The sequence below is a fragment of the Balaenoptera borealis genome (genome assembly GCF_965194805.1).
Source record: "Balaenoptera borealis genome assembly, chromosome: 19".
NCBI classification, from domain to species: Eukaryota; Metazoa; Chordata; class Mammalia; order Artiodactyla; family Balaenopteridae; genus Balaenoptera; species Balaenoptera borealis.
In genome coordinates this window covers 64,655,463-64,671,963 of record NC_138878.1, presented here as the reverse complement: position 1 = coordinate 64,671,963, position 16,501 = coordinate 64,655,463, and the positions used below count along the sequence as shown (strand labels likewise).

The 16,501-nt window shown below is 41.0% G+C and overlaps 1 protein-coding gene across 8 annotated transcripts in view; it reads right to left on the bottom strand.

The window, feature by feature from the left end:
- LOC309616851 (zinc finger protein 836-like) overlaps window positions 1-16,501 on the bottom strand; it is a gene marked incomplete at its 3' end in the record, with an annotated part of 476,825 nt that overhangs the window by 68,280 nt on the left and 392,044 nt on the right. For 2 of the 8 annotated variants that reach the window (XR_014237626.1, XR_014237628.1), the window contains exons 3-4: window positions 14,867-14,993; window positions 2,572-2,660 (exon numbers count right to left, since the gene is read on the bottom strand). Coding sequence is in view for 1 of the 8 variants with exons in the window: in XM_082368089.1 (XP_082224215.1) it covers window positions 14,867-14,993 (127 nt within the window). Of the gene's footprint in view, window positions 1-2,571; window positions 2,661-9,108; window positions 11,994-14,866; window positions 14,994-16,501 lie in introns of those variants that run through there. The other 6 variants (XR_014237627.1, XM_082368089.1, XM_082368096.1 and 3 more) reach the window with 4 other exon arrangements.

The following is a 16,501-nucleotide window of genomic DNA, read 5'->3' as shown; positions in this document are numbered from 1 at the left end:
TTAAAGGGACTCAGTTTCAGGTTTTGTTCTTTCTGTATCAAGGCTTCATCCTTGGTGAGCACTCATTTGTTTTCTGAAGCACCCAGGAGCAATGTTTTCTTTTTTCTTCTTTAAATCAGGTTGGGTGACATGGACTAAGAGGATTTTAAGGATTTTTTTTTAATTTATTTATTTATTTATTTATTTTTGGCTGTGTTGGGTCTTCGTTTCTGTGCGAGGGCTTCCTCTAGTTGCGGCGAGCGGGGGCCACTCTTCATCGCAGTGCGCGGGCCTCTCACTGTCGTGGCCTCTCTTGTTGCGGAGCACAGGCTCCAAACGCGCAGGCTCAGTAGTTGTGGCTCACGGGCCTAGTTGCTCCACGGCATGTGGGATCTTCCCAGACCAGGGCTCGAACCCGCGTCCCCTGCATTGGCAGGCCAATTCTCAACCACTGCGCCACCAGGGAAGCCCAATGTTTTCTTTTGGAGATTGAGCTCACTGGGATACAATTTTTTTTCAATTTTTTTTTAATCTGGGCTATAACTGTGGCACTTTTCTTGCGATTCCAGGATAACTTGAGGAAATGGGATCCTGTTCATCTAAATGTCTTTTGTTTTTTTTTTTTTAAAGTTTTTTCCTTTGTGATGAGAACTCTTTTCTTTTTTTTAATTTTTATTTATTTATTTATTTATGGCTGTGTTGGGTCTTCGTTTCTGTGCGAGGGCTTTCTCTAGTTGTGGCAAGTGGGGGCCACTTTTCATCGCGGTGCGCGGGCCTCTCACTATCGCACGCTTTCTTGTTGCGGAGCACAGGCTCCAGACGCGCAGGCTCAGTAATTGTGGCTCACGGGCCCAGCCGCTCCGCGGCATGTGGGATCTTCCCAGACCAGGGCTCGAACCCGTGTCTCCTGCATTGGCAGGCAGATTCTCAACCACTGAGCCACCAGGGAAGCCCCATCTAAATGTTTTGAGGGCAGCTTTCTTTCAGGGAGTCCAGCCTGTTTTACGTTTCAAAACTATGAAAAGTCCACATGCACAATTTTACTAAGTGCATTGAACAAACTAAAAGTAATCCAGGATTACGGTGGCCATTATGGGTAATGTTCCATCTCTCCGAACTCGTTTTCCTTAAGATTAAATTTGAGGACTGCAGTTCTAAAATTAAACAAAATGAATGGAATATTTATTTTCATTGGTACCTAGAAGCTTCCAAACGTGCACAAAATTCTAAAATTGCCTACTTGTGATATAGTTTTCTGCACTGACCAAAACCAAAAAACTAGAAATGAACAAAGTAACTTCTGAAGCCTTGTGTTCCTAGTGTTTTCCTCCCCTATACTGAAAGTTTGTGTGTCTTCTCAGAACCTTTTGTTTCAGACTCCACCCAGGCAACAGTCTAGTGCCCAGGCCCTGCCCTGATGCCATCTTTCTTTCTCTGCCTCTGCAAAAACTGCCCCTTTAAACTGAGAGCTTCTGAGGATCGAAATACTAATCCCCAAAATAATGTTTCCAAAATAACTTAGCAATTGCTATACATTTTTGATAATAGGCCATTATACTTCAAAACTCCCAGGAGAAACCTTGCTTTTTGTTATGCTCTGTTTGTTAAGGTCTTTTGGTAAGTCACCCATCCAGTTGAAAAGGGAGAGCCATTGTTTTAAATTATCCCACCTTAAGGAGCACCCCATATGAGACAGGATTCCAATTCTCTCTGTAGAAAATGTAATGCATTCGTTGACTGGTACACACAAGCTTCCAAAAGATGAGGTGACTTCATAAAGGCTTTAAAAGAATTCATACACCACGGAACCACAAACAGGATCTAACTATTTTTTTAAGTTCATATCTGAGACCTGGCTAAAAGTTAAAGGAAAATATATATTTTTAGTTTCTATCTGTCTGTATTTTCATGTGTATCTCTATACACGTGTATATATGTCTTGTAAATGTGTGGTATTTTTTTTTTTCTTTTCTCACTCAGGTTGTTGCTGCTAAAATTAATTTGTAAAAGAACTCTATTTAATAGGCTTAAAAACAAACCAGCAGTTACATGAATTAAAGAAATATAACAGAAACCTATCCAAAATGCTTTTCAAGTTCATGCAATGTGTGATTAAAGTTCAGTAAATGGGACCTAGCTTAAGGATTTTGATACAATTAAAAGGGACATATCTTTAGAGTTATCAAAACTAAAAATAATACAGGCATATAATTTTCATTCAACCTGGGCTTTGTGGCCACATAAGTTTATGTTCTATCTGTAACCAAATTGGCGGCGAGATAAATAACTCTGTATAATAATTTTTTTATTAGTAATCTAAACAGGAATGTTGAAAACAACCGAATTGACTGGAAGTGTATGAAATAAAAGGTTCGCGGTAGACCTTTAAATCTCTTTCCAAAATCAACTCTGAAACCTTACACTTGTACGAAGGTAAACGCTGGAGATGACTGGGACTGAGGGTAGGCTCCAGGTGATGGTGACTGTACAGGCATCAGGCAGGATACTTCACAGTCAGACAAGATCAGTGAGTCCAAAGAAGGGCATCTCAGGAAGGACAGACAGAAGAATCAGCTGAGAATACAACTTTACCTGAGAAAGAGCCATTCCTGATTCCTTTCTTTCCTCTCCCTCCTCTTCCGGGCTTCTTTCTCAGGAAACGTGAGTCTTTAGAGGTCGATCTTGAAAGTTGAAAAGATGCTGTTTAATGCGTAGGATCAACATACCCCCGCCTGTGCCATAATCACACACACAGGGAAGACCTCACCATGTGGAAGAGACAGTCCCCTGCTGCCCACTGTCCCAGGAGGGATGCAGGATAGTGAACTCCCACACAGAGACGGACAGGTGAGTTTTCCCACCCTTTCCTTCAGATCTCGCTCCCCTCCTGGTGAGGCATCATGTACACAAAAGCAGAGGGAGGGCTTCCCTGGTGGCGCAGTGGCTGAGAATCTGCCTGCCAATGCAGGGGACATGGGTTCGAGCCCTGGTCTGGGAAGATCCCACATGCCACGGAGCAACTGGGCCCGTGAGCCACAATTACTGAGCCTGCGCGTCTGGAGCCCGGGCTCCGCAACAGGAGAGGCCGCGATAGTGAGAGGCCCGCGCACCGCGATGAAGAGTGGCCCCCGCTTGCCGCAACTAGAGAAAGCCCTCGCACAGAAACGAAGACCCAACACAGCCATAAATAAATAAATAAACCCAAAGTTTAAAAAGAAAAAAAGCAGAGGGAACCTCAGCTGGACCCAACAATCCTCTTTGAGTCACAGACCAGGCCCTGATGGATCCCCGTGCAGAGCAGAGCCCCTCACCCTCAGCCCAGATCTCAGCCCTCAGGAACGGGGGGGACTCAGAGTCACGATGCTCAGTGATGGGTCCAGATTCCTCATCCATCTAATGTGAAGACTGGGTTGAGCACCATAGAAGGACGAATGAATAGTGAAAATGTGGTGTATATATAGAGAATGGAACATTACTCAGCCAGAAAATAAATCTTGCCACTTGCAACCACATGGATGGATGAAGAAGGTACTATGCTAAGAGAAAAAAACTCAAAGGCAAATACCACATGGTTTCACTTAGATATGTAATCTAAAAAAGTAAAACACAAAGAACGCAAAATACGGTGAAAGGAGACTCATAGAACTAACATGTGATTTCCAGAAAGGGGTAGGGGGCTGAGAGAATTAGAAAAGATCAATGTTCGTGACTTTTCTCTAAGAATGAACATACACAATGGGAGTTTTTGATAGATAAAACTAGAAATTTCACCTATTAACTCTCCCAACACATTTCTGTTAGTTTGCACTTAGGCTTTCTCCATTGGAAAATGATGGATCCCCACTCAAAGTTTAGATTCGATGGCAGGATTGATGACTCCATACATTAAAGTGTTAGGAGTGAATTCCCTGATGGTCCAGCGGTTAGGACTCCGAGCTCAGCTTCAACTGCAGGGGGCCTGGGTTCGATCCCTTGTTGAGGAACTAAGATCCTGAAGGCCGCGTGGCATGGCAAAAATAAATAAATAAATAATGTGTTAGGAAAATGTTTGTTACATGATGAGGCTTTCTGGGGAGAGCAGGGTAGACTTCCCAAGTTTTTAAAAATGGCTAGAGAGAGCAGAGAACGCTGATGGGCTTGTGTTACTCTGGATACAGGACCGGGATGAGGTGATGGTACTTGCTCGTTGTGTGAACCTACAACTACTGCCAAGGGAAGGGGCTCTCAGCTTTATTATCAGCCTGCCCTGCCCACATGAGCAGAAGAGGAACAGTTTGTAGTGAGACTTAAAGGTGTCTACAGTCAGACCTCAAATATGGAATCAAGACTCTTTCATACAAAACCGAATGTCTATTCAAGAGTAAACTCCTGATGTCTTGCTTAGGAAAGACCACAATTTTCCACCTGCTAATAATATACATACAATATTCCTCTTCCTGATGCACAGAGATCTCATTGCACAGTATGTTTGTTGGAATCCTAACCACTAGGCCAACAGGGAACTCCCCCATATCCATTCATCTGTTGATGGACATTTAGGTTACATCCATATCTTGGCTACTGTAAATAGTGATACTATGAACGTTCAGGTGCCTGTATCTTTTCAAATTAGCGTTTTCTTTTTTCCTGGTAATGTACCCAGGAGTGGAGTGGCTGAATCATATGGTAGTTCGACTTTCAGGTTTTGAGGAATCTTATCTTGTCAATCATATATATTATATTTTTCAAAGATACTGTTTTGTCCAATTTATATATTTAATTTGTATTTCTCCCTTTACGTCAGTGAAATCCTTGGAGGTTGCATAAATCAAGGGGTTGTTTTCAGATTTGCGTCACATTAAAATGTACAAAGAGGAATGACACATGCAATTACACATATACATATTCTTTTTCACATTCTTTTCCATTATGGATTATTATGGGATATTGAATACAGTTTTCTGTGCTATATAGTAGGACCTTGTTGTTTATCCATTTTATATATTACTTTGTGTCTGCTAATCCCAAACTCCTAATCCAACCCTCCGCTACCTGCCCCCCTCCACCTGGGCAAACCACAAGTCTGTTTTCTATACCTGTGACTCTGTTTTTTAGGTATGTTCATTTGTGTCGTATTTTAGATTCCACACATCATCAACGCTATACAAGATGTTTTCATGAAAAAAATCTTTTCAAATCTCTTGGGTATATTTGCAAAAGTAGAATTGCTGGGTGTGATATCCTGATGTTTAAGAAATAATGATTTCCTCATTCAAATGAGAAACGTACAACTTCCATGCACAAACAACTGGGCAAAATTGGTCTCAAGACCTGGCCTTGATGCAAGAGGGCTGAGAAATTAGGGGAACACATGGCTATGTGTAAAAAGGTATTAAAAGAGTGCAGAAAGTCATTATACTGAAACGATCTCTATTATACATAAAAAACAAAGTGTAAAATCTTATATATAGCATCTATTGATATTTTGTTGTAAAAAAAAAAATACACCTGAAAATCAAATGAAAGTTATCTTACTGAATATACTTCAGAATGAAGATTGTAATGGGTATACTTGCAGTGTATATATTTGTAATATGTATATTCATGTGATTTTATGAATTAAAACAGGAGACCTATGATACATTTAGAATAAAATAGCAAAATGTAATGGCAGCAGTTAAATGGCGAATCACATACACACACATACTATTCTATTTTGATTAAATTTCCTCTCAACATAACTGTTCTCTTTTCAAAGAATAAAACTAATTTTCCTTTAAACATAGATGTACACAACTGCTGTCACCATCCAATGGAGAAAGTGACCAACTTTTCCTGTACATTCTATCTACCTGATAATCAGTCCCTAGTAACCTGTCACTCTCCTGCCATGAAAAGCCCAGTCCCTTCATGTCCTGCCTGCTTCACTCACGGTCAATTGGTAGAGGATTCTGTCCTATAACCCACACTGGCCTATCCACAGAAGGGCTCCCTGAACATAATAAGCACGATGAGTCATGTCATAATTTTACATTATTCCCTGCCCCTCCCTGCCACTAATTCACATACTATTGAATTTGATCATTCAGGGTCTTTGTTTTTCCAGGGAACATGGATGTGAAGGAACCATGCCTAATGAAGTTGGCCCCTTTATGTTACTGATTCTTCCCAGAGACAATCATCGAAGACCTGTAATGAAGGCGTAAGATCAACAGACTTTAACCTTCAGATTGAAAGGCATATATAGTAATTAAGCCTTTTCAAGAAAACTCAAATAATTATTCATAGACTGAAGATAATGGGCCATTTCCACGTATCTCCTTCCTCTTCTCATACACACATCATAAGTTTTAACATGCTGTGATTTGTAATTATTCTGAAGTATGTCACATCTCAGGTTAATCTCAGACAACTAAAGGATTATTTAGTCCTCGTATGCATTCTCTGAGGTGTGGTCTATTGAAGAATGTCTCAAAATATTCACCAAATTCATTATATTTGTGAGGATTCTCACAAATATAAGTTCTTTGGTGACCCCTGAGGATGGACTGTTTCTTAAAAGGGTTTTCATATTTAGTATACCTGTATACTTTCTGACCTGTAAGAATTCTCTTATTATACCAAACATGTGGATGTCTGATGAAACACTTTACAATATTCATTACACTTGATGCTTCTTCTCCAACGTTAACTCTACGTTCCAGTTTTTTTTTTGTTTTAATAAATTTATTTATTTATTTTTGGCTGTGTTGGGTTTTCGTTGCTGTGCGTGGGCTTCTCTAGTTGCGGCGAGCAGGGGCTACTCTTTGTTGCAGTGCGCGGGCTTCTCATTGCAGTGGCTTCCCTTGTTGTGGAGCACGGGGCTCTAGGTGCGCAGGCTTCAGTAGTTGTGGCACGTGGGCTCTAGAGCACAGGCTCAGTAGTTGTGGCGCATGGGCTTAGTTGCTCCACAGCATGTGGGATCTTCCCGGACCAGGGCTCGAACCCATACCTCCTGCATTGGCAGGCGGATTCTTAACCACTGCACCACCAGGGAAGCTCTGTTCCACAGTTTTGATCTTCATGTTCAAGCATTAGCACACATATTGCTCTGTGTGGATTCTCACAAAGATGTATATTCTGAAGTCTACTGCACGTTGAGTCTTGGATAAGATGCTTATGTGGATACATGGTTTCAAACATCTTGGGTGCCTTTCTAAAAGCGGCATCTCTGGGTCTGATATTGTGATTTATAAGAAATATGGGGCTTCCCTGATGGCACAGTGGTTAAAAATCCGCCTGCCAATGCAGGGGACATGGGTTCGAGCCCTGGTCCAGGAAGATCCCACATGCCGTGGAGCAACTAAGCCCGTGCGCCACAACTACTGAGCCTGCGCTCTAGAGCCCATGAGCCACAACTATTGAGTCTGCAAGCCACAACTATTGGGCCAGCATGCCACAACTACTGAAGCCTGTGCACCCAGAGCCCGTGCTCTGCAACGAGAAGCCACAAGAAGCCGTGCACCGCAATGAAGAGTAGCCCCCAGTCGCCGCAACTAGAGATAGCCCGCACGCAGCAACAAAGACCCAACGCAGCCAAAAAAAAAAAAAAAGAATATTTCTGAACTACAAGCCTTTGGTATATCTCTCACTTTCAGGTAGGATGGCATGAACTGAAAACATCTCAAAATGGTTTCTTCTGCGGGAATACCCTGTTGCTCTAGTGGTTAAGCCTCGGTGCTTTCACTGCCATGGGCCCAGGGTTCGATCCCTGGTCTGGGAACTAAAATCCCACAAGCCATGCAGCATGGCCAGAAAAAATAAAGGATTCTTTTATTTCTTATCATGATACCAGAATCAGAATTATATTAAAACTGAAGGATTATTTCACTGTGTTTAGAATCAGAGCAGCAAGGAAATAAATCTGTGGGTTAGAAAACACTACGGGCCTAATAATTTTTGCCCAACATTTGGAAAACTGGGCAGACTGGCCAGGTGTTACATGGAATATTACACTATCAGGAAAATGCACAAAGTCCATAGATACAATCTGGCCCTAACACCTTTTCCCTTTACCTATCTCTGTTCTTGAGATAGAAATATGAAACTTGAAAATTCACATTTCATATTAAAATCATGGTGGATATTGAACACAAATTGCTAATATATTGGGAAAAGATGTCTCGAATTAATATTTCTATGAAAAGGAGACAAAATCTAAAATTGAAAAGGATTTTACGTCACAATGATCAATCTCCTTAGTCATCCAGCAGCCAGGTTGCTAGAAAAACACTGAAGACTAAGTGGTCATGGAGGAAGAAGGGAGAGGACCCATCACAACCAACATAGCACCCTCTGGACTTCCTGTTAGGTGAGAATGATAAACCTATTTCTTTCAGTTACTGTTTTCCAGGCAATCTATCACAAATAGAAACTGTCCGACCTGAGAAATAGGATTGTTATTTAGTGATGGGGACAGAATGGAGCATTTGAGAAAGAATCTTGAATTTAAAATGTTGTGGTTTAAGAAAACTTCATGAAGACATCCCTTCACTCATGAGCTAGAACTGTTCAGCATGTGTTGTGGAAAATTCATGTGTGAACAAATTATGATGTGGGAATTTATGACAAATATTCAGAACATTAGGCTGTAAAGTACAGGACAATTAAATTTTGGTCCACAAATATAATCACGTTTATTTGACCATCTGACCTACTGATCTATGATCCTATCCATCACACTAACTGTCTTTGCACTCATAAAGTACATTCACTCATTCTGTCAATGGGGAATGAGTCCAATCACTGAATATGTAGGAAGAAATACAATAACCTGCCTTCAGGAGCTTATACTGTATAAGGGAATGTCAGCAATTATTAAATATGACTGTGTTAGGTACGATGAAGAGGTATATATATTAATACAATGATAGAGTGAGATGGTGTCCTAATTTAAACAATGTGTTCAGGAAATGCCCAAATGAAAAGAAGATAACTAAACAAAAGCATTGATTAATTAAGACTGTGTCATGCAAACCCACATGAAGACCATGAGGATAAGGATGAAAGTGATATTTGGAATTCAGGAAAGGAAAGAAAACGAATTGTGACCTGGAGTACCCAAAAGAGCCCAGTGCTTTGGGTCCATTTACAACTCTGGACGGAAAAAGCAGAGAATAAATTTGTTTATTTAAGGCACTCTGTGGTAATTTCATACAGCATAAGTAGGAAATTTAATTACATGGTGTATGTAGAAAAACAAAAGAACCTACAAACATTTCTGGAAAAAGAAGAATTTACAAGGTGTCAGGACACAAGTAGAACATGCAAAAATCGATCACAATTCCATATACCAGAAACTTACAAATGAAATTGAAATTTAAAATGTAATATCATATTGGTGAACGCTCAAGAAAGTAAAAGAAAAATGTGTAAACTAAGAAAATAAGGGGTCAAGGAAAAGGAAGAGTCTCTGCTACACTGTAGTGATGTTCATTAGCAACTTGTAGTTGTTTGAGGGAATTGGCAACTGGAAACAAAGTTTTGCAGAAACATTCTCACCACACCAAGTGTGCGCTATCCTTGCACTTCCGCTGAAGTTATGTTGCAGTTCTAGAAAATGGTACGTCAGAATCACAAACACATCACAGAGACTGGCTGTCACCTTCTCCCCCAAACACTGTTACAAAATGCTAAGCGGGTAGTCCTGGCACCAGGAAGCAATCAGAAGAGTATTTTGCTGTTTGAGACTAAGAGGTAGAGTCTCTATGAGAAGTGGGGGAAGTGCTCCCACCTCAAACAGGGATTTCTCTAGGACAGACAATAGTAAAGTGGCAAAGATGCAAATATAGGAGGAATAATTTCATAATAATCCAGCACAGATTATCTGATGCTTAGTGAGATGTTAGCCCCAAGGAAAGGTTTCCCCATTCATAACATCTGTGAGGTAATCTCCAGAATGAATTACTTGGTGAATAAATTCCTTTTCTAAAGACCTGGCCACAATAATTACATTTATCGGTTTATTTCCAGAATAAGTATTCTAATAAAGCCGAAAATGTGGACACCTACTAAATGCTTCACAGTGTAAACACTTCACTACACTGTTAAACTCTCTCAAGATCATGGATTACCTCATGTCCAGTTAGGCTTAAAAGCACACTGAAGAATCTGCCACACTCATTACATTTGCAAGGTTTCTCTCCAGTATGAATTCTTGGGCAGATTATAAGGTATGAATTTTGACTAAACACATGCAGACAGTCATTATACTTGCAAGGTTTCTTTCCATTATAGATTATCTGGTGGTAAGAGAGGCGGCACACACAAAAACTACAACACTCATGATACTTGTACAGTTTCTCCCCACTGTGATTTCTCCAAAGAATTGTAAGGTGTGAGTTTTCAAATTTGAATTTTTCAAGTTTGAATTTTGAAGACCTTTCCACATACAACACATTTATATGGGTTTTCTTAAGTATGGATTTTCTGATGTGTAGCAAGGGTTGAGACCTGAGTAAAGGCTTTTCCACACTCAATACGTTTGCAAGGTTTCTATCCATTATGTAGTCTGTGATGAATTTGAAGACGCTGTTTGTAACGAAAGACTTTGCCACACTCGTTACATTTGTAAGGTTTCTCCCCAGTATGAATTCTCTCATGACACACAAGGTTTGAATTTTTACTAAAAACTTTGCCACACTCACCACATTTGTAAGGTTTCTCCCCAGTATGAATTCTCTGATGAACTGCAAGGTTTCCTTTTCGATTAAAGAGCTTGCCACACTGATTACATTTGTAAGGTTTCTCACCATTATGAATTCTCTGATGACGTGCAAGGTTTGAATTTTGACTAAAGACTCTGCCACACTCATTACATTTGGAAGGTTTTTCTCCAGTGTGAACTTGCTGATGCCTTCTAAGGGTTGGCTTCTCACGAAAGAACTTCCCACACTCATTACATCTGTAAGGTTTCACTGCAGTATGAATTTGTTGATGCCTTGTAAAGGTTCTCTTATCCCGAAAAAACTTGCCACACTCATTACATTTGTGAGGTTTCTCTCCAGTATGAGTTACCAGATGACTTGTAAGGTGTGTTTTTTGACTAAAGACATTGCCACATTCACCACATTTGTAAGGTTTCTCTCCAGTATGAATTCTCTGATGAACTACAAGGACTGCATTTTGATGAAAGACTTTGCCACATACATCACATTGATATTGTTTAGCTTCTCTATGGATTATCATATGCCTCCTGAGGCCTGAGGCAGAATAAATGGTCCTCCCACACAAATTACATTTATAAGGCATCTCTCCAGTATGAATTCTCTGATGACTCGTAAGATGTGAATTTTGACTAAACCTCTTGCTACACTCATTACATTTATAAGGTTTCTCTCCAGTATGAACCCTCTTATGACTTACAAGGTCTGAATTTCGACGAAAGACCTTGCCACACACATCACATCCACACAGCAATTTCTCTCCTGTGTGGATTCTCTGATATCTACTGAGGTTTGAGCCCTTAGGAGAGGTTTTGTCATACTCATTACATTTGTAAGGACTTTCCCTGTGTGCTTTCTGGTCTTCTGCCAGTATTGAAAGATGCATAAAATCACTCCTATGTATATTAGAAATTTCGGATTGGCTAGTAGGAGAAATTTCTTGAGATGGTGAAAATGAGGTACTATTGCTGATGCTCTTATCAGCTTGATGAAATTCATAAATTTTCTGTTTACTTTTAAACATATGCAGTTCATCTGAAAAGCTTAATGCCAGCCTATTTGCAATCGGCTTCTGTCCTGAATCCCTTCCACCATGTCGAACTCTTCTATAAGTGACATCTTCGTTAGGGGATGTAGGGATATTTTTGTAATTTCTTTCATCATCTCTCCACTGACACCCAAGGTCATGCATATTCTCCTGTATTTCCCGTAGGTAAAAATGCTTGATTTCACAGCTTCCATGGCTTCCCAACATCACTGTTTGGAATATTTCTCCTATATCAGTGTTTGATTTTAGTTGTAATTTCTTGATCATGTGTATATGAGAGAGATCTACATGATAAAAAGGACCTATAGGTATACTATTCATTACACTGCATGAATAAATATTTCATGGTGAATATATGATGTTACACCAAAAGTAATACTTGTACCAAACACAGTTATGAAACTTCTCAACCATGATGTTAAAGATTTTTAGGAACACTAAAGAATAGGATTCTTTACTAAAGAAACAGTGATTACACGTAATTCAACTTAAGTTTAGGGCAGCCTACCTGCAAACACACTGTGACAAAACATTCAATTGGAAAAACTTGTATTAGCTCTCAAAAAAAAGGTTTTCCACCATAACCACAAAGCATATACAAATTAAGACTCGACATACAAACACCAGTAGTTTAGAAAGGAAAAGTCAAAGGAGATGCAACAGGAAGTGAGCGGTGGGCTTTACTCCCTACTCCCCTTGCGACCACTACACACAGCTACGGAGGCCCCTAAAGTACAAATATCCCCCAGGGACTGGCATAGCCTGATAGATTTTGTCCTTGTTACTCCATCCTGTCCCAGGGCCCCGCGTTCTGCTTTTGTCAGGAATTCGAGCTCCTGAGTTTCTTCCCGCGGCAGGAACTCTAACTCTTTTCACGGAAGTAAAAGTCTTTTTTTGGCTTTTTTTGCGGGGTGGGGGGGAGGTGGCTTTTTTTTTGGCCGCTGGGGCTGCCCGCATTCCTTCCCTCCCACCTCGCGGAATTGTGGCGGGAGGGGGAGGAAAAAAAAAAAAAGAAGTGAGCTGTGTAACTAATACTGTTATTCAGCAATCCCTCCTTCAAATGGTTTCTGAGTCATCACGGTTGCATATATTAATTTAAGTCATATCCTGAGAAAGTTGTTCAATGGATGAAAGGGGAACATTTTTACAGTGTGAGTAATGAGAAAGGTGGAGTGACGGGTGAAGAAATGCTGTGGAAACTGGGGAGATCAAGAGAACAACTTAAATATGTGAGCAAAGGACAGTGTTTCTGTCAGCATCAAGGGACCATGTAAAGAAAGACCAGGACTGATAAGGGCCTCAGTGAAGCACAGGGAATAATAAACATGGCATGTCACTCCTTGTGACTGCATATATGTGTGAATAAAACTGTACGAGGCAACTGAAAATAAGGATGTTAAAAGAAAAGAAAAATTGGCTTAGCAAGTAACACAATACTGTTCAATTTTTAACTGTGGAAATTATCCTATGGGTATGCGGCCAAAATGAAAGAGATTTAAAAAGAGAGCGAATAGAATATTTTAGATATAAAGCAGTTGTACATCTATTACACTATTTGCTATGTAGGGTATCAAATTCAATATTCCCATTTCCATGCGTATTTTCACAAAGAACAGATATAATATTCCACGAGATGTGCAAGACTGTTTTTAGCTGAAACCTGAAGGAAAAACTAGAATAAGGCCATCAGAAGGAAATGGGGGACTTCTCGGCTAAGGCAGTGGTTAAGAATCCACCTGCCAATGCAGAGGACACAGGTTCAATCCCTGGTCTGGGAAGATCCCACATGTCGCAGAGCAACTAAGCCCGTGTGCCACAACTACTGAGCCTGTGCTCTAGAGCCCGTAAGCCACAACTACTGAGCCCACGTGCTACAACTACTGAAGCCTGCTCACCTAGAGCCTGGGCTCCACAAGAAGGGAAGCCAGTGCAATGAGAAGCCCACACACCACAACAAAGAGTAGCCCCTGTTCACCACAACTAGAGAAAGCCCACGTGCAACAATGAAGACCCAACAGAGTCATAAATCAATTAATTAATTAATTAATTAATTTAAAAAAAAAAGTAAACTAAAACTAACACCACACTAAAAGGATTATATACAATAACATAAGGTGATATATTCTTGAAATGTAAGGTGGTTCAAGATATGCAAACTTTTGGTGTAAAACAGTACATTAACAGAATGAAACAAAAAATAAAATGACAATCTCAACTGATGCAGTAAAAACCATATGACACAAGTCAACAGGCTTTCATGATAAAAACACTCAATAAACAAGGAATTTAAAAAGCTACCGCAACGCACCGAAGGACATATATTAACTGCTGACAGCTAACATCAGGCTCACTGCTCAAAGACTGAAAGCGTTCTTTCTAAATCAGAAACTGGAAAAGGATACCTGCTCTATTTCTAAAAGCTTATTCCGGGAAATCCTAGCAGGAACAAATAGGCATAAAAAGACATAGAAGTATCCAAATAGAAAAAGGAAACAAAATCATGTGTTTAAAAGCAACATGATGTAATATGTAGAAAACCATGAAGATCCTGCTAAAAATCTGCTAGAAATAATGAATGAACTCAGAAAAATTACAGGATAGTAAATCAACACACAAATATCAATTGTGTTTCTATATATTAACAATGAAAAATCAAGAAAGAAATTGAGAAAACAATTCCATTTACAATAACATCAAAAAATAAAACAAGGGGACTTCCCTGGTGGCGCAGTGGTTAAGAATCTGCCAATGCAGAGGACACGGGTTCAAGCCCTGGTCTGGGAAGATCCCACATGCCACGGAGCAACTAAGCCCATGCGCCACAATTACTGAGCCTGTGCTCTAGAGCCCGTGCTCTGCAACAAGGGAAGCCACCACAACGAGAAGCCCGCGCACCGCAACCAAGAGTAGCCCCTGCTCGCTGCAACTAGAGAAAGCCCACACACAGCAACCAAGACCCAACGAAACCAAAAATAAATAAATAAATAAATAAAATTGAAAAACAAAACCCCAAAAACTCCTGATGCTACATCACAAAACTTTTCTTGCCCAGTCAACATGGCTTTGAGTTCAGTTAAGGAAGGCAGGTGATCCCAAAAGGCAAACAATGGTAAATGCAAAGACACCCTCCCAACTTTTGGAGTGAAGTTATTCTCACCCAGGGAGAGCAGGTTCCTGTAGGTCTCCAACATCACGTCCCTGTACAAGGCCCTCTGAGTAGGGTCCAGGCATTCCCACTCTTCTGGAGAGAATTCGATGACCACATCCTTGAAGGTCAACCGTGCCTTAAATAAAAGAAACATTTTGCCAAGGGGCCATGAGCAGAGTTCTTACTTGCATACAAAATGAGTAGAGGTTAAAAGATCAATTAGGTTGAAGTATGTATTCTTTTTTTTTAAACATCTTTATTGGAGCATAACTGCTTTACAATGTTGTGTTAGTTTCTGCTGTATAACAGTGAACCAGTTATACATATACATATATCCCCATGTCTCCTCCCTCTTGCGTCTCCCTCCCACCCTCCCTATCCCACCCCTCTAGGTGGTCACAAAGCACCAAGCTCATCTCCCTGTGCTATGCAAAAGTATGTATTCTGACAGAGTCATGTAAAGGTATTTGGAGCTACTTGTGTGTCTAATTTTAATGTCTTATGCTTTGTCATAGAGATTACGATATCCTTCAAATGGATATAGATTTATCATTTTTGTAGGAAATACATGAAATAGATACAAATAAAAATTCAATGCCGGGTTGTCCATATGGAAGTGTTAGATATTATGTTCTACACACTGAGGGATAATTAAACCTGGAGGTGGAGGAGCATGAGTGGTGTCTTCAGAGACGACAAAGTCCACAGTGGGTTTAAGGAAAGCTCAAGATCTCCTATCATGAATGATAACAGCAGCAAAGACGAACACTGTTTGAACACTTGCTATATGCTATGCATTACTCTAAATGTTTTACTTGTGTTAACTTGTTATCAACAACACACCTCATTAGAGAAAAGACCTGTTCCGATTCTGCAGAGGAGAAAACTGTGTCAGACACTGAGAAACTCGACTCAGGTCAAGAATCTAAGGAATCCCACAGCAAGCAGCTGAACTCGGAAGGTTGGACTTTGGAAATGAAGTTTAAAATCAAAGAGTTAAGTAACACATATAGCATTAAAAGTACATTGCCAGAATCTCAGGGCTTTCTCAACACCCCTCAAGTTCCACCCCACCCTCCTCCGCCCTTGGGATCCTTTAGAAGGAAAAGGAAAAAGAGGAGGTGGAAGGAGAGCCCGTTTTCCTGGAGGGAGGCTTGCCCTAAGCCTGCTCATCTGACTGTAGCTTCCCACAGGTCACTGCCCTTCCACGGAAGGGGTGAGCACCCAGGGTGCGTGGATGGGATGGAAAATGCCAGTCTGTCTGGCAAAGGGAGGGAGAAACGGGCGGGCAGACAGGAGCTGCCTAAGAAACACACAGTGGCTCACATGGGACCACAGCGTCCCCTGGTGGAGCTGCTGGTGGCCAACGGTCTGGAGGGGCCTATGTTGGACCAAAGGGGCTTGGGGCCCCCGTCAGTGAGGCAGGGGCATGCTGGGAGAGGCAGTGCCAGCCCCACCAGGCTGCGTGAGGGGCAGTGAGGACGACTCCACACCGAGCACCAGGGCCCACTGCTGCCCAGCGCTCACATCAGCATGAATCTGTCTGTGGGCAGAGCTCAGGGTGGTGTGTTCAAGACGCTGGGCTAGGCTGCCTGGGTTCAAGTCTCAGCCTCACCACATCCCAGCTGTGTGGCCCTGGGCAAG